At 44.5% G+C, this 26,932-nt stretch overlaps 1 protein-coding gene across 5 annotated transcripts in view; it reads right to left on the minus strand.

Moving 5' to 3' along the window:
• Positions 1-26,932, minus strand: part of B4GALT6 (beta-1,4-galactosyltransferase 6) — a 66,083-nt gene that overhangs the window by 18,392 nt on the left and 20,759 nt on the right. For 3 of the 5 annotated variants that reach the window (XM_019930443.3, XM_004313790.4, XM_033837648.2), the window contains 2 exons: positions 20,850-20,963; positions 3,407-3,531 (listed from right to left, as the gene is read on the minus strand). In XM_019930443.3, the coding sequence (XP_019786002.1) occupies positions 3,407-3,531; positions 20,850-20,963 (239 nt within the window). The remainder of the gene's footprint in view (positions 1-3,406; positions 3,532-20,849; positions 20,964-26,932) is intronic. The other 2 variants (XM_033837649.2, XM_073790637.1) reach the window with 1 other exon arrangement.

Below are 26,932 nucleotides of genomic sequence, written 5' to 3' on the forward strand. Positions count from 1 at the left end.
TTGAACATCTAAGAATAAACAAAGGTTGTCATGGCCCCAATACAGTAATTTCTTCAATAAAACATTTAAAATATTGAGTTGATTTTTCCTTAATATTATATGGAAACTGAGAGTATTATAAGAGAAAGAAAATGACCAGTGTCATGGCAAGTTCAAAGAAGCTAAACTGTCGTTTTTACAACAAATGCATGTCCACATATTAATGAGACAGTTATCAAAGGTTTTGAATATGCCTAAAGTAAATTTTTTACTAAAACAAAGCTAAATAGCATCTAAAAATTCATTTGGCACGTCCCTTCCTTTGGCTGTGGAATTTCACTGTCAACAGTTTACAATTTATTGTCTAGGAAGAGAAGATCTCGGTATTCTGTGGTAATTTATCTCAAGGTTTAATAGCCTTTGTTTCAGGACATTCTTTCTTACATGTGCCCTAATCTGCTGTTGGAGCCACTCTCCTGTTGAAGCATCTCCACTGGAGATAGAACTAAACATCTGGTCATTACCTTCGGAAAAACAAGAGTCATCTTCATGAATCTCTCCTCGCCACCTCTTGGTCAAGCAAAATTATCCACACGCACTTTGCTCCCACTTTAAAACCACTAATCTTACGGAATGTATGCACCTATTTTTCATCCTTGCTCATCTTCTCCTACACTCACCATGAAGAGATTAGCAAGAAAAATGCTGACTACATAAATTTTCCCCACCAAGATTTTGCCCTAGTTTCAAACTTCAAGCACACGACCGCTACGATGTCCCCAAATGACATGGCTGCTGACTTGCCTACCTTTCAGGGTGCACTAGCTGTCTGCCACTGACTAAGACAGAACAGAGTAGAAGCTGCCAAGCCTTCATTCTCCTGCAGTGTTTCAGGTCCCTCCTCCCCTCCCCCTCACTTCCAGTGCCTACAGGAGCTTCTTAAACAGGAGGCACGCGATAAAAATTGCAGGTTCACGTCCCTTTCCACCAACAGAATCAGGATGTCTGAGGACTGAGTTCAAGAATCTTCTTTTTTACCAAACACCCCAGGTAGCTCTGAAACACGTGGCTAAGACCCATCTTTGAGGAACCTTGGACTAGAAACACAACTCCAGGCCTCCGAGCAGATAACCCCATCAAGCAGTTGCCTGATTCTTTAAAGGCTTAGGTTTTAGACCAAAGTGGTTCAGGCCTCCACCTGAACCCTGAATGGAACACAGGCAACATCACAGGTAAACACTTCACTTTAATGACCTGAAAAGCATCACTTTGCTCCTCTGCCAACCTCCCTTTTAGAAATAATCTTGCCTCTACAAGGCACCCGACCTGTGCTCAATCTTCCACTGCGACCTGCGATGTTCAAAATACCTAGGAATTGGTGAAATCACTAATTTTAGAAGATTAATTCCACTTGATTGGTCTTTGATGAACTTAGTTGGTATTTTTTTAAAAAGAAAAAGATCCTCAAATATTAACAATCAAGTTGATAGCAGATGTTTCACATAAATCTAGTTACTTCTTGTTTCCTTCTCTCTCAACTCAGTTTGATTAAGTATAGCAGGTATAGGTCACCTCTGAACGATCTCCAATTCCCTCTCATACCTTGAGCTGCGTAGCTCAGAACTAGAGACTATATTCTGAGAAGGGTTTGTGCATAACTGAAATAAGAGCAACGGTAGCATATAGTTCCCAAATAAAATAAGCCAATTTTTAGATCCCTGAATTAGCTGGCTCCTGAAACTTCACTTTCAAAACTGTTACCTACTGATTCACTGGAGTTTACAGTCTCCTAAAATCTGTAAGTAGAAACTACTTATGTGTGATATACCTCTCCTCTAGAAAATGAGGTGAAAACAAATGCTAAAATTTAAAATCCAACATCTGATGTAGACCGCTGAAGAAAGGACAAGAAGACTTAATTTTCCTGATCCCAACTTACCCTACTGCTATACCACACAGTGCACACGTGAGAGGTATACATCACGTGTATTAATATACCTCTGAGAACCAACCTCCATTCTACCCCACAGCCTTTGTGATTGAGTATGCTTTTTCTTCTGTTAGCATTCAACGTACATACTCATCACCCAAGTAAGAAAAAGAATTTATTTTGCCCAGGACATTTTTTAAAGTAACATTATGTAAATTGGGCCATATTTTATATACAAATGTGAGGAAACTCAATCATGAAATAGGAAAAAATTCATTTATTATCCGAATCTGATCTGGGAAATAGTATAAAACAACTGTAATATAGAATGTGTTGCCAAAATCTGTACTGGAATCCATTTCAGCAGCTTTACAACTTGTTTGAGGGAAAAAAACCCAAACATTTAGTTAATAATTTGTAACAAGACATGTATCTGTCTCATAAACTCAACTCAACAAAACTGGGTTTGGCACTTCCCCTTTATACAAGAGAGGGTAAGCTCTACGTTAGGGATGCAGACGTAAATAATACACATCCCCAACACCCCCAAACACACAGAGTTCAAGGCCATTTAAGTCAGAGGGCTTTTATCATAAGCTTAACAGCATACAATTCTCCTTCCCAGGAGTGACTTCTTTTGGTACCAAAAGACAAAACATTTTAGCAAAATACTGATATTTAAAACAGGAACTGGAAACTGTTTCCAATTCAGGCTAAAGCACAATCCTTCAGGATGTAGTATCTGATTTAATCATATGTAGTTTTCACTTGAATTACATAAATGCTGTTTCCTATTCAAACATAACATTACATGAACACGTGCTTATTAACCAATTTCACAGTACTGAGAACAACTCTGATTTAAACCATGGTTTTCAATTTTTTTTAAGCAGCAGGGGCAGGCCCACTTCCTTATAGTTTTTCAAACAAAACATTAAAAGTAGGATTCTGATATATCAAAAAGATGAAAAGCCTGTGCTCTGTCTTCTGAAACAGAGGCAAAGAAGAGCCCGAAGTTCTTCTTTTTGTGTCCTGCAGTGACCGCCGAGCAGCGTCTTTAGAATGCTGCGACTCAGGAACCCCAATGCTGGGCCCAACTGGAAACCACTGTTTCCAGGCCTTGGTGGGGCTATGCCTGTAGGTGTCAGTAACCACTAGGGACAGCAGCAGGAAGCAAAGAAATCACAGCCTCTCTTCCAAACAGAACAGGAAAAATCATCTGTTTTCCAAGCCAATCTCAAGCAAGGTACTTATCACCAGGATCTCCAAGAGACTGAACATAGGAGCATGTATCTGTATACGCACAGGTGCCATTCAGCTTCACAGGTAACACGATTAACTCACATTTGGACTGTGAATACTTACACATTAAACACAAACATTTTGATGTCTTAAATTTATCAAGACAAAGGGATTTGACTGTATATTCTGAATCAAACACACTTTTCCTCAAATGCATAGTAACAGTCACACTACTTATGAAAAAATGGACCTCACCTTCCACCTGGGTTTACAGTCTTTAGGCCTCCAGTGACCTCCTGGCTCAATATCTAAATCCTTGGAGAAGAGGTGATGAATTTCATCAAAACTGACTTCACTTACATTGACATTGAGGAATCCCCCTAAAAGGTCAAAAATGTGAAGAATTGTTTTAATACGAAGTCAGACAAACAACAATCAGTAGGGTGATGGCATAATGTAGTTGCTGAGACGGTACCATTTATTCCTGTTATCACCATATAATTGTTAATATCACCTTTCAGTTTTGGTTTGGATGATAAATTATATGGTCATCCTACTATCTTTGGTAAATCAGCCAAAGAAAATCAAAGCACTTAAACTTTTTGCTTTTGAGTAATATGGTGAATATTATAATATTCTTTGGGAAATGTTTGCATGTCATTACAAGGTAGCTTATCATTCCAATTTATTCAAGTATTTAAAAACTAGTTTTTAATTTCAACATAATCAACACAGGAGACAATGAACACACAGTACGTAAGAGTTAATTAAGCAGTTAAGTTTGACAGGGAGCTCAATCTTAGCTTCTATGTACTGGGGAAATTATCTAACTTCTCTGTGCCTTAGTTTCCTTATCTGTAAAAAGAGATGGTAATACCTGCCTCCCGCTGTGGTTGTATCCATTAGATGAAACAATGCCGGGCACAAAGGTACACATTCAGTAAATTTAGCTACTATTACTGTCATCTACTTTACTGACATTTCTTCAGAGAGAGAATTCACAAACACAATTCAACAAATTTATTTTGAGCACCTACCATGCATCCCCTTGACATGCAAAACGGAAAAACTATAAACTTCTAAGATGCTCCTGGTCTACTAAGCACTCACTCTCCAAATTAACAAATATATGATATTCCTAGAAATGTTTTTACTAACAGTTTTTCTAACATATACCATGGAAACAGGAATGACTCTTGGATGGAAAACCATTTCCATTACCTCAATCAAAACCAACTAAGGGGGCTTCCCTGATGGCACAGTGGTTGAGAGTCCGCCTGCCAATGCAGGGGACACGGGTTTGTGCCTGGTCCGGGAAGATCCCACATGCCGCGGAGCAGCTGGGTCTGTGAGCCATGGCCGCTGAGCCTGCATGTCCGGAGCCTGTGCTCCGCAACGGGAGAGGCCACAACAGTGAGAGGCCCGCGTACCGCAAAAACAAAAACAAACAAAAAAACCAACTAAGAATTAAGAGAACTAAGGACTAACAAAACTAAGTTCTTTCACCTCCTTGTCTCATGAAATACAAACCAACAACTATTGAGGTTTCCCATTTCAAGTCTTCTGAGCTCAGTGGCCATGATTCCACACATACAGTCAGCCCTCCATATCCACAAGGTTGGTTGAAATCTGTGGATGCAGAGCCCACACATGGAGGGCTGACTGAAAGGGATTTGAGCATCCTCAGAGTTTGGTACCCTGGGGGTCCTTGAACCAATCCCCCTTGGATACTGAGGGATGACTGTAAAGCACTCAGTTCCTCTTCGACGGAGCCTCTTTCCTTTCCTCTCTTCCTGCTATTCTATATTCTATAAGGTTTCACAGCCACTCGTCTTCCCATCCCCACTCTTCATCCTAAGTAGGAAGGAACATCCGTCAGTGGCTTCCACGAAGCACTTAGGCATACTCGAGAGAAGTATTTCAAAATGTAAACGCCTAGCTTCCACAGAGTAAGCGAGGAAAAAATCTGCGATCTTCTAATGTCTGCCTGTTCTCCTGACAATGTTTGCTGTCTTTTATAACCAAATACCCATCCTTTAGTGTGACAAGATATGCAAAGTAGCTAATCTTAGAAAGGTCAGATTTACCTAAAGAGTAACCTAGGAACTTACACAGAAAGGATAGATCAAATGTAAGATCCATCGGTCAATGTGAGTACAGACGACCATGACTCAGCTGACAAAACAGACTCTGGCACTGTAATAAGACAAAATTCACACAAAGAAATCTGATGCATTTAACGGTATGCGTAATTCCTAAAATGATAGTAATTAGGCTAAATAATAAGCCGTTCATATAAGGAACTGAAGTTGGTATTCCTTACGCACTTTTAAACCAATTTTTTTGCCTTTTTCCAGCTTTATAGCTTCAACAGCTGTAACCAACATTATTGTCAGCAGTTTTCTCCAGTATCATTTGCGTTTAATTTTCATCTTGAACACACATGTGCCAGCAAATTAAGAGACAGGCCTTATATCTTTCTCCTCAGTAGACAGGGCCTCTGGTGTCCATCACTTACAATCCCTGATGCCCAAGGCACCCGAAGTTCACCTCCCTCTCCATCGGCCCCCCCATTCACATTCCTCAGAGACCCTTAGCAGCTTTTCTATGTGCTTATTGCTCTTTGATCTGAAATCTTAATATCTTACTGGCTGAAGGCCATAGATGACCCAGTGGCATGAGGCTGTCATGCCAGGAGTAATAGCAACATCGCTATTGGGGGTGGGTATGAAGGGATGGGGGACAGGCTCCAGGACAGGCAGCGCCACCGCTAAAAACAGCAAGTGTGTGATCAGAAAGAGAGAGAAAGGAAAATAAACACTAATTAGTGGAGGTGGGGTGGGGGGGCAGCAGGGTGTGATGAGAAAAACAACTTTTGTTTCTCTGAAAAAACAACCACTTATTTCTGAGTTGCTGCCTGTGCGTTTCACAGTGTGATACCCCTGCTCACACCCAGGGTCTGGATATTTAGATAAGAACTTGAGTTTAGGGACTTCCCTGGTGGCGCAGTGGTTGGGAGTCCGCCTGCCAATGCAGGGGATGCAGGTTCGAGCCCTGGTCCAGGAAGATCCCACATGCTGCAGAGCAACTAAGCCTGTGCGCCACAAGTACTGAGCCTGCGCTCTAGAGCCTGTGAGCCATAACTACTGAGCCTGCACTCTAGAGCCCGCAAGCCACAGCTACTGAAGCCTGCGCACCTAGAGCCCGTGCTCCGCAGCAGGAGAGGCTGCCGCAGTGAGAGGCTCAGGCACCTCAGTGAGGAGCAGCCCCTGCTCACCACAACTAGAGAAAGCCCGCGCGCAGCAACAAAGACCCAATGCAGCCAAAAATAAATAAATAAATAAATTTATTAAAAAAGAAAGAACTTGAGTTTAGGATTCCCACCATTTAAGTGCCTGCTCTGCTTCTCCCGGGGAACCTTTTAAAATAAACACTCAGAGTTAAGCCCGCAAAAAATTAGTGACCTCTACCCCGGCAACCTTTTAAGTCCTAGGTGCTTGCCGTCCTGCTCTCCATCTCCTGCTGGCTGGTGACCTGGGATAGAGGACGGCACTCCCCCGCCTCACTGTGCCCTGGCCCCCTCTGGGATCCGTGACTAAATCCTGAGACTCTACTTCCTTTGTGTGGGTGTACTGAAACTGCACCTTGCATCAGAATGACCCCCTGGGCTCCACTTCCCCAAAGTGGGAGCTCGGATGCCCAGGGAGCTACCTGCCAACCAGTAAGGGTGGCTGGTGCCCCCTCACACGGCAGGTCATAATCCTCATGTTCTTAATTCAGTACAGCAGCTCCAGCTGCTGAATACGGTTGAAGAAGAGGACGGGGTCGTGGGCGCAGTCTGTACACCCATCCGATGCCTTGGAGCTGCGGGTGGCTCTCTTCCCCCTCCAGACCGCTCAGTCTCCCTGGGGGGATCCACTGCTGGCCGGCAGTCAGGGCCGCTGCGCTGCACTGTTGTGTGTTGTGCCGCCAGGCTCTGCTGAGAATCCCCACCCTAAACTGTTGGTGCTGTAAAAGGTCAGACTCCGCTGCAGAGACGAGCCAGCAGGCCCCAGTCTGAAGCAGCTCTGTCTCCCATTATCCTCCAAAGGAGACCCCACTCGGGGTCAGGTGTGGAGGTGATTGGTGACCATCACACATGCCAAGTCTGGGCACTGGGCCAAGGCGAGCTAACCTGGACTGTCAGGTTCTGCCTCTTTCCCCCACGCAGGGACAGGGCTGGGGGACAGGCTGTGATGTACTGGGAGCCAAGGAGAGCTCCCCAGGGCCCTGGAGCCGGAGGGGCAGGCCGGCTGCTGGGCCCACTGTGTCGTGTCAGGACCGGGTGCTGAGCCTGGGGAGCCGGCCTAACCCCTGAGGAGGCAGCGCTATCAGGGCCATCGTGGCACCCGGGAGGCAAAACGCTGCAAGGCAAGCGCATCACATGCTGCTAAAAGTGGGGCCCCAAGCGCTTGGTACCGGCTCCTCCCACGTCCCCAGAGGATGTTAAAAAACTACTAGAAGCCTGTGAGACCCCCATGGCTTGGGCGTTATGGAGCACAGTGGCATATCTACATGCCAAGTCGTGAAGGTTACTACGTTCTTGGGGCCTGGAGCTTGCCCCAATACATCTGCTAATGTTGCACAGGTGGAGGTGGAGGTGGACCCTGACCCTCAGCAGTTGACTGGGACCCCCTAGAATGGGAGGTGGCAGCAGAGGAGTTAGGGAAGAGGCGACCTCTGTCCCAGGCATTCCCTGTTACAATCCATCATACCAAAACATCCAACGATGGCCAGTGTGAATGAGGAACAGAGACACCTAACTATACCATGATAGAAATGCAAGGGTTTTTAGAAAAATTCGTTCAAAAGAAGAGGGAGAAGGGCACTGATTGGCTCTTAGGGGTCTTTGGAACTGGTTCCGAGCTTTGTTTACAGAGAAAGAGACCCCTCCAAGCCTCTGAGCCCACAGAGACAGAAGGAAGAAGCTCGGCCTCCCTCGCAAGATGAGCAACAAGCTCTCCATACTGGCAGCTGCAGAGATCAGGGTCCCTGATGACTTAATCTCGGGACAGCTGAACGCAAATTAGAAGCCTTTGTTCAGGTGCTGCCGGCTCTTCAGGAGACTGTGGTCCCATCCCAAGGGATGATGCTGTCACCTCTCAGAATGTCCCCGCCCCAGCAGCAGAACCCAGGATCCCACACCCTGATCTGTGAGAGTGACAGCCACCAAGGCCCCTGTCCTAGGGACCCTGCAGTTCCCCGAGCTTGTCCCTCCTCTTGGGGACAATCACCTGTTCACTTCTCTAATTATCCACTGGGATGCTCTCATTGACACTGGAGCCCAAATTACATTGCTTCCCCGAACCCCTCCAAACAGAAATGAAGGGCACCCTGTAAATTACAAGGCATAGCAAGTAGGATAGCAGAAGTCACTACTGGAACAACCTTTCTTAAAAATCTTTTAGTGGTGGCCCCTTAACCCTACCTTTTCCTGACATGGGTATGGATGCCCTGACCACATACATGGAGGAACAGGACCCACACCTGGTCCCAAGGAGTATAATCCCCCACCATCTTGGGCCTTGCAGCTCTGCCACCCGGGGGGGAACCCTGACTCCTCTGGCTTCCTTGATCCCGCAGCCTGTGCCCACTGTGGGTCCCGGGCCCCGGTGTCGTCACACACGTGGTTCTCCACGCGTTTCTCCTTCCCTCCACCTCCCCGCACCCCGGAGTCCTGTCTGCTCACTCCAGGGCACTTCAGTCTCTCTGAGAACACTCACATCACTGAACAGACACCCCCAATTCAGCTCTCTGCCCCCTCATGTCAAAGCCTGCCACATTCACCCCCAGTACACTGGGAGTAGGTCTGCTACTACCCTCAACAGGACTGAGGCGCCTCAAGGTGACCCTGCACTGAGCATAAAACAACACGTCATTACAGCAAACCCCACCCTGGGAGCCAAGCCGGCCGAGCACTCTGGGCTGTTAGACCAAAGGCCAGCCTTAGCGCAGCAGCAGCAGTGTGACTCTTTAGCACAGACAGCTTGGGTAACCGTTTAGCTCTGGATTACTCACTGGCCCAGGAAGGAGGTGTATGTGCTGTAAGGGGCACCACCTGCTGTGTGTATATTAATAATTCTGGACAAACTCAGACAAATTTACAAAAGATGGCCTGAGATGTGGTACTAGTATTCCACAATCTCACCGAAGTTTTAAATCAAATACCTATCTTAACCTTATCCAAGGGCTTTGATTTATCTTCTTGGCTAGACCCCAACTAATGGGGGGAGAGTGGTTACAGACAGGATTTCAAATTGCCATTTGTCTAGTGATATTGCTGATGGCATTTTTGCTTTGCTCAAATGTTTCGTGTGCTGGGAGATCAAAACCCTGCCAGGGGCTTTTACTATCTCCACCGTCCAGAGAGTGCCTATGATCTTCCCGAAAGATTAACGGTGAGGCATCACGGGATCAACTGTGATGAGAAAAACAACTTTTGTTTTTCTGAGTTGCTGCCTAGGCATTTCACAGTGCGATAACCCTGCTCACATCCAGTGTCTGGACATCTAGATAAGGGCTTGAGTTTAGGATTCCTGCCGTAAGTTCCCACTTTGCTTTTCCAGAGGCACCTTTTAAAACAACCACTTAGGGGCTTCCCTGGTGGCGCAGTGGTTGGGGGTCCGCCTGCCGATGCGGAGGGTGCAGGTTCGTGCCCCGGTCCGGGAGGATCCCATGTGCCGCAGAGTGGCTGGGCCCATGGGCCATGGCTGCTGAGCCTGCGCGTCCGGAGCCTGTGCTCCGCGGTGGGAGGGGCTGCGGCAGTGAGGGGCCCGCGTACCACAAACAAACAAACAAAAAACAACCGCTTAGAATTAAGGCCAAGAGAACTTTGTGACCTCTGCCCCAACCACCTTATAAGAAACAGGTGCTTGGTACCCTGCTCTCATCTCCTGGGACGGAAGACTGTCCTTCCCACCAGCTCTTTGCACCCTCCTCCGCAGCTCCCAGGATCCTTAAGTAAGAAAGCTTATGACTCTACTTCCTTGGTGTGGGTGTATTGAAACTGTACCTTCCATCAAAACAACCCTGTGGGTTCCACTTCCCCAAAGCAGGAGCTCAGATGCTGAGGGAGCTACCTGCTAACCACGTGTGGCGGGCTCATGCCCCTTTATTCAAACAGGTCATAATCTGCAAATTCTTAATTTAATATACCAGCTCCAGCTAGTCAACACATGGTATTAGAATACTTATTTCCTGTGCATAGAAAGTGAAGGGAAAGGGGCATATTATAGAGAGTGGCCAGGAAGAGGCACGGAGAAAATGAGCTAGTGGTGACACGGTTTCCAAACGACCCTCAGTGGAAAGAACCTCTCGAGAGCCTGTGGTCAGGACCTCAAGTCCTTCCTCCCTACTGCACCCACTAAGGCTACTCTCATCTCCTTTACCTACCAGGTGTCCCCTCCAGGTTTCACTCAAGAAATTGTTTCACCTTCCCACACTGTTGGTGGGAATGTAAACAACCATTATGGAGGACAGTATGGAGGTTCCTTAAAAAACTAAACATAGAGCTATCATATGATCCAGCAATCCCACTCCTGGGCATGTATCCAGAGAAAAGATACTTAGGCACCCCAATGTTTATTGCAGTACTATTTACAACAGCCAAGACATGGAAACAATCTTATTGCCCATTGATAGAGGAATGGATAAAGAAGATGTGGTATTTATACACAATGGAATACTACTCAGCCATAAAAAAGAATGAAATAATGCCATTTGCAGCAACATGGATGGACCTAGAGATTATCATACTAAGTGAAATAAGTCAGACAGAGAAAGACAACTATCATATGATATCACTTATATGTGAAATCTAAACAAAAAAAGAAAAAGATACAAATGAACTTATTTACAAAACAGAAACAGATACACAGTCTTAGAAAACAAACTTATGGTTACCAAAGGGGAAAGGTGGGGGAAAGGATAAATGAGAAGTTTGGGATTAACATTTACACACTACTATATATAAAACAGGAAATCAACAAGGACCCACTGTATAGCACAGGGAACTCTGCTCAATATTCTATAATAACATACATGGGAAAAGAATCTGAAAAATAATGGATATATGTATATTTATAACTGAATCACTTTGCTGTACACCTGAAACTAACACAACATTGTAAATCGACTATACTCCAATATAAAATAAAAATTTAAAAAAGAAGAAAAAAAAAAAGGAAGCATTCCAGTGCTCTAAAGCCGGGAGAGAAGGCATCCCGCTTTACTTTCAAAGAAGTAAGCAATCAGCCAGACCCGCCCCCTTTACTTCACCTGCTGAGATTTCAAGGGCAACTGAAGAGGAAGGACCCAGTGAGCTCCAGGGACAGATCCCCACCTCCACTCTGTGCTGCACCTGAGGTTTTCCAGTGGGGACACACGCTCTCTCTCCCCAGTTAGAAATTAAAAGGTCGAAAAACATATCTATTGGCTGAAATCTATTTACCCAGCAGTGCAATCATTCAGCACACAAATATAAACAATGTAAATAATGATTTTCACCCTTTGGAAGGTGGGACCAGGGTTAGAAAGGCAAGAGCAGGAAAACTGGACGCCTAAGAGACGAGAGGTTGCCACTTACCGAGAAGGAAAGTGGAAGAAGACAGTCAGTGGTGAGCTGCCTCTCAGGCTGCGCAACAAAGCCTAGGTGCCAACCTCTTCTGTGTTGTGTGGGAGGGAATAACTTGGTTGTACCACTGGCTACACGGCACATTCACTCTAATGCCAATTCAGCATGAATTGGCAAGACGTGCAACGATGCCTCCTGCTTTGGGAAGTGGGACCTGAGTGGCCTGGGATCCGTCTGGAACAGCACAGGCCCCAATCAAAAGTTTATGGTTGTGTAGATTACAACATATCACATGACATGGTTTAGGATATTATTTTTTCTAATAAACTGCCCACGTCCAATGCTTTCCTTTGGCTTCTCAACTTCTGCAATTGTATAACGTCTACCTACACAAACAACTTCTTACTCAATTATTCTTGAAGTGACCAAATCCTAGTATTCTAAACAGAGTGGTTTTTTAGTCACACATCTCCAATATCAAGGGCAATGCCTCGACACAGGATGGGTGAATGAATAAATGGATGGATGGATGAACGAATGGGTGCATGAACAGATGAGCAGGAATGACAGAGCTGGCCATGTCAATCCCGTCTCACCTCCCTCTGCTTCCTTCCTCCCTGCATTTCCAAACCTTGGCTCCATCAGGTGCTAAAATATGCCTTTAAGACATTTGTACAAAAGATGTCCCACAGGGCTTCCCTGGTGGCGCAGTGGTTGAGAGTCCGTCCACCTGCCGATGCAGGGGACACGGGTTCGTGCCCCGGTCCGGGAGGATCCTGCATGCCGCTGAGCGGCTGGGCCCGTGAGCCACGGCCACTGAGCCTGCGCATCCGGAGCCTGTCCTCCGCAATGGGAGAGGCCACAACAGTGAGAGGCCCGCGTACCGCAAAAAAAAAAAAAAAAAAAAAATTAATGATGCGGTTTGTCAAGAAAAATATGGTATATCACATACCACTCTGGCCTTTTCCAATGTGTTTTCTCAAACCATTCAGTTGCCAAGAAGCTTCCATACACTGCATCTCAATGTCTTTTCTAGAATAGCACCTCCACTCCTCATCTTAAGTGAAACACTATTCTTCCTTTCAAACTGTGCTCAGTGCTTACTTCCTGAGGTCCACAATCTTGGGGGTAAGGCATATAAGAAGGTACTCTGCAGATTATACCTACACCTCACAAAAATTAATTACTTCCTTCTTTCATAAATTTACCTCCTTTGAAGTTTACGACTTTCAGCCGAACCACCTTCCAATATGCAGCCACATTCACTGAGAGGTGCCCTCCTCTCCCTGGACATCCTGCATGTAACACCCAGCTCCACATTCACACCCTGGGCACCACTGTCACCTAGAATGACTGGCAGTGTCAGAGTTGAAAGCCAGTCAGTTCTGGCTTCAGCTTCTCTCTGCTGTCTCCACATTTTTCCTGTCTCTATGGTCTCCTAATAAAGCAGCTGATTAATTTTGGTGGAGTGGCTAAGAATCACCAGGCCTGCCTGTTGAGAATGGAAGTCCCGGGCCCATTCTCAAAGCCCCTGTGTCAGTAGACATGCGTGGGTCATGTTTGTGGACACCCAGCTTTACCTGAACACATTTCAGGGGCCTGAACTGCCCGCCACTGAGTCCTGCCTCCCAGAGGAAGAAGCTACCTCTCCACTCTCCCAACCTCTCCAGCAAAGAGAAGCAGTCAAGTGACAAGATGCACCCGAAGGTGACTCTGAAACAGAAGTGAACATGAGGACGTGGGCACTCTGCAAAACTGTCTTTCAGTAAAAGTGCTGGCAGAAGCTTCTGGCATTAAGGACCCCAGGAGTGGCACCTCTGGGCACGTCTGATCGGAGCTGTGATCTCTGCCAAATGGCAACAGGAGATGCTGCCCAGAGTGGTCTGGGCCTTGCTCTGGTGGCTCAGCCTCTGAACTGACCTCTGTGGCCACCCAGGTTTTTTTTTTTTTTTTTTTTTTAACATCTTTATTGGGGTATAATTGCTTTACAATGGTGTGTTAGTTTCTGCTTTATAACAAAGTGAATCAGTTATACATATACATATGTTCCCATATCTCTTCCCTCTTGCGTCTCCCTCCCTCCCACCCTCCCTATCCCACCCCTCCAGGCTGTCACAAAGCACCGAGCCAATATCCCTGTGCCATGCGGCTGCTTCCCACTAGCTATCTACCTTACTACGTTTGTTAGTGTGTATATGTCCATGACTCTCTCTCGCCCTGTCACAGCTCACCCTTCCCCCTCCCCATAACCTCAAGTCCGTTCTCTAGGAGGTCTGCGTCTTTATTCCTGCCTTACCCCTAGGTTCTTCATGACATTTTTTTTTTCTTAAATTCCATATATATGTCACCCAGGTTTTTTTTAACCAGCATCCCCATGGCTTCTGGTGTAGATCATCTCTGGACCACACGTAGAGAAACCCAGCTCCACGAGTTTCACCCAATCACAGCAATGGACTGAATGTTTGTTCTCCCCACCCCCCAAATTCATATTTTTAAATCCTGACCCCAAATGTGATGGTTTTAGGAGGTGGGCCCTTTGGGGACTGATTACATCATGAGGATGAAGCCCTCATGAATGGCATTAGTGCCATTATAAAACAGACCCCAGAGAGATCCCTCACCCCTTCCACCATGTGAGGATACAGCAAGAAGACAGCCATCTATGAAGCAGGAATCAGGCCCTCACCAAATACCGAATCTGCTGACACCTTAACCTTAGACGTCCATCCACCAGAACTGTGAGAAATAAATATTTGCTGCTTAAGCCATCCAGTCTATGGTATTTTTGCTATAGCAGCCCGAACAGACTAAGACACACCCATATACTCACAAACACTGTTATTTTCCCTCCCTTCCTGACCTGCCACACCTGATCAACAATTTTCCATGCTCAAATCCTGCACCCAAGAAATACCATTGAAGAAAATCACGTAAGCACATAATCCCACCACTGAGGTGACAGTACCTAATTTACTGCCTTAAACATAGTAAGCTTTCAGCAGAAACGAGCGTTATATTCTTTGTACATTTTGACCCCCACGGGGTAGGGAGGGCTCTCCTGGCTAACCGGTTAGTGAGCACCTTTTCCTTTATGATTGCTTGACTCCACTTTGCATGACCTACAACGTTCAAAATATCTACTCCTCCTTTACAAGCTGCTCCATCCTTCTTGGCCGCCCCCTCACACATATCCTTCACACGTATCCCCCTCATCCTTCTTGGCCTCCCCTACTTTATTAGGAACACAGAAGCAACAGGCCTGAACCCCCTTTACTTTCCCCCCCTCATCTCCAAATGAACGTCACTCCCGCCTCAGGGCAGGAGGTGTCCCCCTACTACTTTCCAAGGCCAGTTCTTCAACCCGAGTACATTCTGTGTCCTGTCACTTTCTCCAAGATCCAGGCTCCCTGGATGCTTCCCTTCTCCTCCCTTCACTCCCCATCTGTCCAGAGTCTTCCCCTCCACGCCCGCAGCGCTTAAGGTTCACTTAAGTCCATCTCTTCCTAAAACGTTGTCACCTTGACCCCACCTCCTCCACAGATTCCTTCCCCCCAGTCTCCTTCCCTTTCCCACCAAACTTCTTTGTTTTATTCATTTATTATTATTATTTGGCCATGCCATGCAGCTTGCAGGGATCTTAGTTCCCCGACCAGGGATGGAACCTGGGCCCCCTGCAGTGGAAGGCGGAGTCCTAACCACTGGACAACCAGGGAAGTCCCAAACGTCCTTGTTTTAAACCAACTAGTTTTTACAGACTTCTGAGTCACTTCTCAGGACAGTGTATCTTGCTTCTCACGCTGCCGCCCCACTGGAATTGTGCCGACTGTGATTCCGTGAGTGTTCTTCGTGCCCAATTCAATGGCCTTTCACAGTCCCTCGTTCTACCTGCTCTGAGGTATGTGACAAGGTGGAGCCCTCTCCTTGCTGTCCTCTGGAACACCGTCCCCTGACTCCCCTGTGTCCCTGGCTGCCTTCCCTTCTTTGCTGACCTCCCCTTGCCCCTCAGACATGGATGTTCTCCAGGGGTCCACTCGTAGGACCTCCCCTCCTCTCATCTCCAGCCCAGATCCCTCTGAAGAAATTCAGACCCCAAAAGAACTCTCCTGAGCTTTAAACAGAACAGGCCCAACACTGAACTCATGCACTTCCCCGTTCTCCAAATGTGAGGTTTATCCCGCATTATATGTTTCAGTTAACGGCCACCGAGACAGAAACCTGGAAAGCAGCCCTGATCCCTCAGCTGGTCACCACGTCTCTTCTCTTCGGCGCCACAGCCCCGGCACGTGCCCGTTGTTCCTCTGGGGCCCTTGCAGGAAGCTCCTCACGGCCCCTCCAGATCCCGGCACTTCCCCATGCTCATCCATTTTCAACTTCTCATCAGGATCATCTTTCCAAGCTACCATCCTAGTCACACCATGTACCTACCTAAAGCAGATGAAGGTTACATTCCCTAAAGCAGTGTTTTCTGGGGTTTCCCTGGTGGCGCAGCGGTTAAGAATCTGCCTGCCAGTGCAGGGGACATGGGTTCGAGCCCTGGTCCAGGAAGATCCCACATGCCGCGGAGCAACTAAGCCCATGTGCCACAACTACTGAGCCTGCGCTCTAGAGCCCACGAGCCACAACTACTGAGCCCATGTGCCACAACTACTGAAGCTCGCGTACCTAGACCCCGTGCTCTACAACAAAAGAAGCCACCGCAATGAGAAGCACGAGCACCGCAACGAAGAGTAGCCCCCGCTCGCAACTAGAGAAAGCCCGTGCGCAGCAACAAGACCCAATGCAGCCCAAAATAAATTAATTTTTTTTAAAAAAGCAGTGTTTTCTGTTTTTACCCTATTTTGTCCCTAGACCCTTGGAAAACCATGTGCCCTTATCTTAGAGAGATACACACCAGGCTGTAAATCAACCCTCTGCACACACTCTCAGGGGCTCCGTTCCCTCTGATGCCCACCTCACAGATGCCGACAGCTTCATGGAACCCAGGCAGCCCTCGGATTGGTGAGTCCTTTACACAGGGCCCTTCACCTCCCTATGCAGCACACATCCCACTACACACCCACCCCAGTCCCAGCGGACCACTCCCCATTCTCAGAACACAGGGCCTCCTGTGCTCGGACACTGCCCCCTCAGCTACCTGCTGAACCATCCTGCAAGACCCACTTCCAATGTTCCCTCTCTCTGAAGTCTCTCTTTCCTTCCAGAAGGAAACTGCTGTCTCCCTTTCATCACATAACAACCCTTCCTCCGAATGTGTAACCCGCTCCAGCCGGCAGGCACATACTCAGCTGTGTTTCTCCCCGCCTGCCCCTGCGAACAACACAGGGGCGGCTGCAGGCGGGTCACGACTGCTCCGTTCCTCTGCAGTGGCCCCCATCACTCTTTTCTACAATAAACGTGGGCATGATGGTTTGTTACATTAAGCATTACCTGAGCTTCTCTGAAGTTTATAAATTCATCTCAAAAAGTCCTTGTAGCTTCTGTTATGCTCCTAAGGCTAGCAACTATAGAAACTATCAGGGTTAAACCACAAAGGCAACTACTCCAAAAACGCTAAGGACAAAATATATAAAAGTCATTACAAATTGCACTCTATTTGAATAGGAATTAAAAGATAGGAAATCTACACGTAAGTCCATCTTCATTTTAATGCAAAGTGCACGACTGACATTTTCCATCTCTAACCTCATCCAGAAAATCAAAACATCCATGCTAAGCACTTATTATTTTTCAGCTCTAGATAAAGTGAATTGTTAGCACGGAGAGTGTCACATAAATAAAATAAAACTGAAAGTGGATTCACCCTCTGGAGAACCTATAAATACTAACAATAACAAAGAAGTATTCACTCATATTGTACAAATAACATTTAAAATAGATTTTACACTGTAATTGATTGTGAAATAATGCTGAAATCCATGAAATCAACTTTATGTGAATTCCAACTGGAGAAGTTCAAACTTCATCTTTATGGTAATCCAGTGCCAACAAAAATCAAAAGCAAGTTACAGCTAGATAATCAAACAACAACTTTAAGCCTTAACTTCCCTTCTGGTGATTACAGGAATTCAGTATCATACATACTTGAATGGTTTTCATCTAAGTAGATCACCTTCTTACACAGACTCTCCTTGACTATTATTTGGGGAGGTATGGTATTCAATTATTTTGTGTGATATGACAATAAGATTTTTATACATAGGTATTTTATTATGCTGTTCTCTTTCATCAATGGGAAACAATTCTGTTAATTAAAAACAAATTAAGGATGCGTAGCTAAGTAAAAAATGCCTTAACTCCACACATTTCTCCTAGGTTTCTCACTCCCTTGATCATCGTAAAATCTGGCTCCATCATTCAAAGAAATGAGGAAAAGGAAAGGGAACAGCAAATTAACGTCTACCAAGCTTCAAGCACTGTGCTTCTCTTTATCCGCACAACACTGTGAAGTGGGCATATAATCCCAGATTTTACAGATAGGCAAACTGAGGCTCTACTTTGCAGTGGTCACAGGACTAGTGAGGGGGTTCTCCAGGATGGCTCGTGTCAGGGCCCTTCCTAAGGAGTTATCTGTATGAGGGCATATTTTCTACTAAACCATCATCCCATCAGGCTGGCCACAGCTAATTGGACAAGGAATTGGTGCTGGACCCAAAGCCAGCAGAGCCATGAGGAGGCCTTCTGTGAAAAGGTAGCTGGCCAAACGGGTGTGATCCTCTCTTGCAGAAGAATGCAAGACTGATGGGAGCAGAGGGGAGGAGCGGGTCACCAAGACAGTCAGCGAAAGGCAGTGAGAACAGCCGCGACACAATCTTTCAAGCACGTGACAGGAGCATTTATGAGTTACGGGGCCAGGGGAGAGGAGGGCAAGGCCTGGCAGGCAGACGCTCTGAAACAGACTTCAATTAGTACCCAGAAAGCACTAATTAAGAAAATGGCAACTAAACCAAGAACAGAAAGATTTCCTAAAACTATAAATCCTTGAATATGCAAATTATGAAAATGAAATTACTGTAATCAATATTTCAACAGAACATTACACCCAGTGGTCTCAGTACTACACAGACAAAAACATTCATTTTTAGAAAGCCAAGGCTGCAGTGACAAAGTAACGACAAATACATAGCCACAAAAACCATAGCTTCATTCTCTATTACAGGACAGCAAGGAGATAACAATATGAGAATCAGCTGAGAATTTTTTCTTAAATACTCAGGCCCTGCAGCTAATTAATAAAATGAGAAACTTAGGGGTTGGGTCCCAGAATTATGAAAGCTATGGTGCAGCCAGGATCAATTCTAGATCAGTGGGTCTGTGGCCCAAGGATCACCAACATCAGCATGACCTGGGAACCTGTCAGAAATGAAAATTCTCAGACCCCACTCCACATCTACTGACTCGGAAGCTCTGAAGGTGGGCCCCGCAATGTGTGTTTTATAGGGCTGTCCAGTGGTTCCGATGTACCCTAGAGCGTGAGAACCATGCCCTTAGATGATAATAAAAGGTGAATCATACTTTTTATTACAGATATCTCTATCAACAACATACTGAAAAAAATCCTACAAACATGACAGGCAAAGACTAACTGCCTCAATAAAGAAAAGTAACATAAAGACATAAAAAACACACCTTAGATACTGAGGACATTAAGACACGTGGATAAATAAGCAATTCAAAATAACGTTTATTTGAATTTTAATTACATAAAAATCAAGATACTAACTTATATGTACAAAGTATGCTTAAAATCAGAGGAGGGAGACACAAACAATAAAAGCTGCAAAATAACAGCCGTGTGGCTTCTGACTGATTATAGAGGTTTTTTTAAACGATAATGTATTATCTTCATAATTTTGAAAAAAATGTTTAAAATACAGTTATCTTGATCCCTACCTCATATTATACACGAAAATTCAAAACAAAATTGTAAAATTATTGGAAGGAAATAAAAGAGTATTCGTACGGCTTTCGGGTAATAAGGAAAGCTTTCTTAAGACCAAAACAAGCAAAAACCTTAAATAATGTGATTGATACACTTAGAAACATAATTTTAAACATCTATAAAATAAAAGACTCCATAAACAAAATGAAAAGACAAGCCAATTGCAACACATATAGCAGACAATAGGTCACTGCTGGAATATATATAAAGAACTCCCACTGATCAATACAAAAATCTAATTAACCAATAAGGAACCGATAAAACGGTAACTGAGTCACAGGAGAGAAAACTCAAAACTACTCACAAACACAGGAAAAGTCACTCAAACCCACCAGTAATGAAGAAAGTAAGAACTGAAACGAGATACCTTTTTTGATTTGTCATAATAGCAAAAAGTGTTTTATCTATAAGAATAGCAAAATTTTTAAAGTCCATCAATATCAAAGTGGTGCATTCACGCTTTGCCCCTGGGGATATAAACTGGTACCGCGGCTGTGGAGTGCAACCACACCAGCCTACCTAGCAATTCCACTTTTAGGCATGAACCCTCAAGCACACATGCACAGGGAAATCTGTATGATGTTGTTCCTTACAGCACTGCTTTGTGGTAGCAAAACAGTAGAAACAACCTAAATTTCCATCAGCAGAGAAAAAGGTAAATGAAATGTGGTACATGTATTCAATTATTCAAAGATACACTATACGACAGTGAAGGGAAATAAACTGATCTCTATGTATCAGCACGGACAGTTCTCAAAAAATAATTAAGAAAGCAAGTTACAGAAGGAAATGTAATTTTAAAATCATTTATATAATTTCTTAAAACCTTTGAAACGTTCTAATTTCCTATCTATGTAAAAGATAGTGTTAAAATCATTTTAAGGATAATTTTAAGAACACACATCAAACTCACAACAGAGGTGAGATTACTTCTGGGTAAGGCATAAGCTTTTTCTTTAGCTTTTCAATCCTCCTCCCCCTCCCAAAAAATTGCTTTGCACCCCTCTCAGAAGAAAGTCAAATAACATGCTACGTGATATGAATACGAGCACCCCCAATAATGGCCTGAGGGTGGTGTGCTCAAACCATGCGATTTCATTTTATTATAATACAAGCAAATAGTTAAGTCAAAAGTAGATGAAACTTACGCATGTAAGGCAGCTTTTCCGGGCAGGGGAGGTATGGCGAATATGTGAAGTTTCCCGGAAGATACGTTGTTGCTTGAACAAGATAATCACTTGAATTATTGCCTTCAGGATAATCTTAGAGAGAGAGAGAAAAGTTACAACCCAAAAATTGTCTTTTGCTTTGCTCCTAGTATGAAATGTGTCACCGTCACTGTGTAAAGACTACAATCTGCAATCTGCAGCAGTACGTAAAAGCAATTATCTATAAAGAACTAGAGAAAAGCAAAATACAGCTGCCGTGACTACTCTCCCATTCACCCTTCACCACTGCCAGACGGGACCTCTCAGCACGATTTCCCCGGGGGGAAGCTGGGACAAGTCTGGGGAGCAACAAGGCCCGATCCATGCGTACACACAGAGCAGGCCCATTTGCAACTGTAAGAGAACAGGTGTTTCCACCCTTCCCCCAGCTGAGCCACTTCGAAAGAGGGAGTGACAAAGTGAGAGAGTGGCATGGACATATATACACTACCAAACGTAAAATAGATAGCTAGTGGGAAGCAGCCGCAGAGCACAGGGAGATCAGCTCGGTGCTTTGTGACCACCTAGAGGGGTGGGATAGGGAGGGTGGGAGGGAGGGAGACGCAAGAGGGAAGAGATATGGGAACATATGTATATGTATAACTGATTCACTTTGTTATAAAGCAGAAACTAACACACCATTGTAAAGCAATTATACTCCAATTACTCCAATAAAGGTGTTAAAAAAAAAAAGAGGGAGTGAAAGTACACCAGGGGATCCTCTTCAGTATCAAACAGCCCAGGGTGTTCTGGACAGCCACACAGCCACAGCACACTGCTTCCACATCCACAGAGCAGAGGGTGGGAGTAATGTTTTCTCATCGCCTCACACTTGAGAAACTGCGATTTACCCACTCAACTGACTTTTGTAATACAGCCCATTTAAAGTCCTTAAATTAGTCATTCCCAACCCGTGGGCTGCAGTTTCTAGAGAGCCCTGGAGCTGTTATTACATTAGGTCCCTTACCTTTAGAGTCAGCAAATTATGGAACACCGAGGGTACGGTTTAGAGCACCAAAGGCAAGTGCTGAGTTCAAATCCTGCCCCAACACACACTAGCTTTGTGGTACAAAGCAAGAGAACAGAGTTTCTCATCTGCACCTACCTCATGCTGTCGTTTTCAGATTTCAGAAAGATAAGTGTACAAAGTGCTCAGAACAATCCCTAGCCCATATGCATATTCAGGAACTTCAGCTAGGAGTGACTGCTTTAGAAATGAGCCCCTGACTCAACCTGGAACAGTCAGAGCCTTGGGAATTTTAAACTTGGAACCAAGGAGCTCCCATTTCAGTCCCTTTCTGGAACAAAGTTCTGAGATGCAAATCTGGGAACCATGACCTGCCAGCTTCCTGCTATGTAAGAGGAAGTTGGTCTGAGAGAATGAGACCAACATGTGGTGAGTAAGAGATGAGAAATGGAAACCGCTGATTAAACTACCATCTGTCTTCTGGATCACAAACCCTGTACCCACAGGAAATGAAGTTCTAGCAGACACTTTAGGAAAATGTGAAGACTTTCAGTCTTCAGTAATCTGCTCTGATAACAGAGGTATTCCTATCAGAACTGGCCTGCATGCAGAGTGAGAAAGGGGGAGAACGGGCATATGACTTAGAAGAGAGGCCTGTCAGCCAGAGACCAGCAAGCAAAAGGCTGAAGGTCAAAATCACAGCCTTACTGGACTGTAAAAGCTAAACCCTCTCACCGCAGAATCCTGGAAATTGAATATGAAGCATGTGAGAAGAGTCAAAGAAAACCAAACACCTCCCGTCCATGGCTTGGCCTAACATAAATATTCACTCATCATCAGAATACAGTAGATGACAGGAATTCCCTAGCAGTCCAGTGGTTAGGTCTCCACACTTTCACTGCCGAGGGCCTGGGTTCAGTCCCTGGTCGGGGGAACTAAGATCCTGTGAGCCACGTGGTGTGACAAATAAATAAATAAATAATAAAGTAAACTGAAGAAATTCTTTAAAAAAAATATATACCGTAGATGGGGATGCAGCCTGGGAGCCAGGATGGCACTTTGGAGCAAAGAGACACACCCCACCTTCAGGCCCACCTTCTGGAAGGGGCCTTGCAGAGCGGAACCCCTTATGAATAAGTGGAAACACCTTACGAACTTGGAAAGGCATCAGTAAGGAGGCTTTAAGGTAAGTGTGTTACCAGAAAACCCCAACATGATAAATAGGGACCAATGATGGTACAATGGCTAAGGCCTATTCCACCAGGAAGTCAGAAAGCCCCAGTAACAGAATCCTCCCCAATGCCTTTCTCCAGAGGAGCCCTGGAAAGCATTTGATAAGGAAAATCCTCTAAGACAAAGGAGGGGGAGGGATTCAGTGGACATTAGCTGTTTTGTACGCCAAGACACACAGGGACGGACTAACACCACGGAAACCCCTCTAGGAGCCCATACTCTGTATCTCACCCATAGATATCTGAAAGATTTAAAGATACTAAACATAAAATAAGTGTAAGGAAGTCCAATAAAGTTCTGCTTCTTTTTTTTTAAATCCCTTTAAAAATATATATCTAGATATATATCAAATTTCAAGGTATAGTAAAAAAAACTAAAAGTTCTGCTTTTATGGGGACTCCCACTATGTTAGCCAAACATCTACTCTACACAATGCATTTGTAGGAGCTGAAAACAGAAGATAGATAAGCTTGTCCCTGGGAGTGCACTGCCTTTATGTGTTCCAAAGGCAGTGTGTGTGCTCATTTTCATATAATGCTGAAGAAGATAAACATTAACACTCACGCATTCCTAATTTCTTAATGTCACGTAGTTAAATTTAAATAAGGGTATTTTCTTACTGTAAATAATTTATTAATTCTTGTCATTAAAGCTTGGGCCCCTTTTCTTAGCCACACATAATTTATAGACTCTATTAATCCACACCTAACTCACAGAGATTTTAAGCTCTCCAGACATCTCTGCAACACAAACTGTTAACAGCAGCTCCCTTTGGGGAGTCTCATGGCAACAGGAGGGCTGGAGGACTGTTTCACTTTTTATTCTCATGCCAAAATGATTGAATTTTTTTTTACAAAAGAACTCATGGATCACTTTCATCAGTTTTCAAAGAACTAATGTTAAAAAAAAAAAAAAAACTTAAAGACATGCAGTATCAGTATATTCATGTCCTTTAAATATGAAGTTTTGCAGCTAAACATGTTATTCTTGGCTACATCATTACAAATGATCATAAGGATCTCAACTTATTGTCAGACTAATAAAAGCATCTGTATCCCTTAAGTACTGTGTCCAGTGGTAGTTACGTCATCCCAAAGTATTTTGTATATAAGGCTATCCACCCCCTTGCCATTAGTCTATAAACTTCTTTTAACTGAAATCAAATTGCCTTTGATTTCTAGCATCTAATAAAGGACCTACAACATAGTAGAAACTTACTGCAAATAAACACTTCACAACTGATAATATAGCCAACAATGATTTAAACTTTTGGAGACTCTGATGTAATAAACCCACAAAATCGTTATTCCTACAAAAGTGGTGAGGCCCATGGAGTATAACCCACTGCTTTCATTTCAGGAGGGTTTTTTTTGGGTTTTTTTTGTTTTTTTTTTTTTCAGTACACGGGCCTCTCACTGCTGTGGCCTCTCCCGTTGCGGAGCACAGGCTCCGGACGCGCAGGCTCAGCGGCCATGGCTCACGGGCCCCGCCGTTCCGTGGCATGTGGGATCTTCCCGGACCGGGGCACGAACCCGTGTCCCCTGCATCAGCAGGCGGACTCTCAACCACTGCACCACCAGGGAAGCCCCCAAATCAGGAGTTTTAAAAGGTGATGCATGACAATGCACTGAAGGCTGATCCACCACAACTGCTGTAAAATGTAGACATTATTTCATCTAATGAATGGATGAAACCACAGTGAGACCTGGCCCCTGCCTTCTTCCTTCCAGAGCCACACCAAACGAAAAGGAAACACAGAATGAAAACTGCTGGACAAGTCCCCTCTTCAGCTCTCACTGGACCTTAGGAGAACAGGACCAAAGAAGACCTCTCCAGGGCTTTGGTTTCCCTGCAAAAGGCAGCTTAAAGCAGGTAACAGAAACTCAATGAGCATTCCAGTCTATTTACTGCTAGCCTGTCATGTCAGTCTGGCGATGTCTGTGGGCCTCTGACCATGCATCCACCAAATGAGGAAGTGTGCTGGGTTATTTCTAACAAACCTACCAGCTCTAACACTGCGTGACCCTTGTCATCTGTTTTGATAACTGCTCACTGAATACATTTTGTTTTCTTAATTTGACTGACTCCGTGGGCTACAAGGCAAGGCACCATTTGATTATAAAAGAACATGGTTTCTTTACAAAAATTTTACATACATCTCTTTACACTTGGTGCTTCAGAACGTTCAGGCACAGGGTTAAAAACTCCTTTTTGGAATCAAATGTACTTAGAAATATCACAATTTGCCACTAAGTGTTAAATATTATGTTTTTTGCAAACTATTTTCATTGGCATATAACACTGTGTTAGTTTAAGGTGTACAACATAATGATTTGATACATGTATATATTGTGAAATGATTACCACAAGGCTAATTAACATCCATCACTTCACACGGTTACAGTTTTTTTTCTTGTGATGAGAATTTTTAAGATCTAATCTAAGTGATAATCTTCTTTTTTATTGGCCATGCCGAGGGGCATCTGGGATCCTAGTTCCCCGACAAGGGATCGAACCCATCTGCACTGGAAGTACAGAGTCTCAACCACTGGACCGCCAGGGAAGTCTAAGTGATAAATTTTAAATGAGTCAATACATGTTCATCAACTCTCCCCTGGAGCTCAATTAGCTCTTTGTAAACCTTAGTGTCCATTATCTCCTTTTTGGCAGATTTCATCTGTACAAGTCTGTGCAGAAATAAATCACTGCATTATAAGTAGCTATTTACATTTCCATCTCTCTCAGAAACCTAGAGATCTTCATGTAGAGGGAGGATTTTTTTTTTCTTTTGGTAGGAATCCTTTATTTTTGAATAGTACTATTTGCCTTTTACAATGAATGCTAAATGCCAGATCTTCATTTTATTCTAATAGTTCTATGAAACAGCGTAGATGAAAAAGCTGGGCATAAAGAGCTTGCTGAATCTTTTAAATATACGATAGCTAGTTGGTATAAGAACAAGTGCTAGATCCAGAGTCTTCTGATCCCTAAACCAGAGAACATCAGAAGTCTGAAAGACAAGCTCTAGTCCTGGTTGACTAGTTACTAGCTGTGCAGCCGTGGGTCAATCACTTCGTCTGGGGCCTCAGTTTTCCCAGCTGTATAATAATGGGGTTGAAGTAGGTGATCTCTAATGGTCCTTCTAGCTCGAAAGCTCCAAGATTATTTTCCCTAAAAAAGGTAATGTGACAACGTGGAAGAAAGACTATGCTGTTTAAAGGCACAGTTTCAGGAGGATGTTTTTCTTCATCTTGTATCTCTAATATCTAGCTAAGGATACCTACACTAACTACTCAAGATAAATGAACACGGCAGAACCTCACAGTTGCCTATTCAAACTCCATTTTCCCTTTCTTCCTTGGTAACAGAACCCCAATTTCATTCAGGGCAGCAGGGAGCCCAGCTCAAAGACTATCATTCCCAGGCGTCCTTACAACTAAGTTCTGGCTAGTGAGACGTAAGTGGAACTACTACATGGGACTTCCGGGAAGGGTCCTTACAAAGGGGGCACTCTATTTCTTCTTCTTCCCTCCCTTCCATCTCTCCTTCTAATGACCCAAGGGCAAACATAGAGACTGGAGACCCACAGCCATCTTAGCCTGTGAAGCTACATGACAGAGCAGAAGTGGGAAAGTGTGTGAAGACTTTCTCCACAACAGAAACAGTCCTCCATCCAGACTTCTTTTGTACAAGCCTCATGGGTTTAAACCACTGCAGGCAGGTTTCTCTTACAACCAAACCTAATTCCTAACTGATACAATAACTGACGGTCTCCTGAGAAGAGTTGCACCATCAGTAAAGGAACCATGTGAAAATTTTCCAA

This window comes from Tursiops truncatus, chromosome 13 (assembly GCF_011762595.2).
Source record: "Tursiops truncatus isolate mTurTru1 chromosome 13, mTurTru1.mat.Y, whole genome shotgun sequence".
NCBI classification, from domain to species: domain Eukaryota; kingdom Metazoa; phylum Chordata; class Mammalia; order Artiodactyla; family Delphinidae; genus Tursiops; species Tursiops truncatus.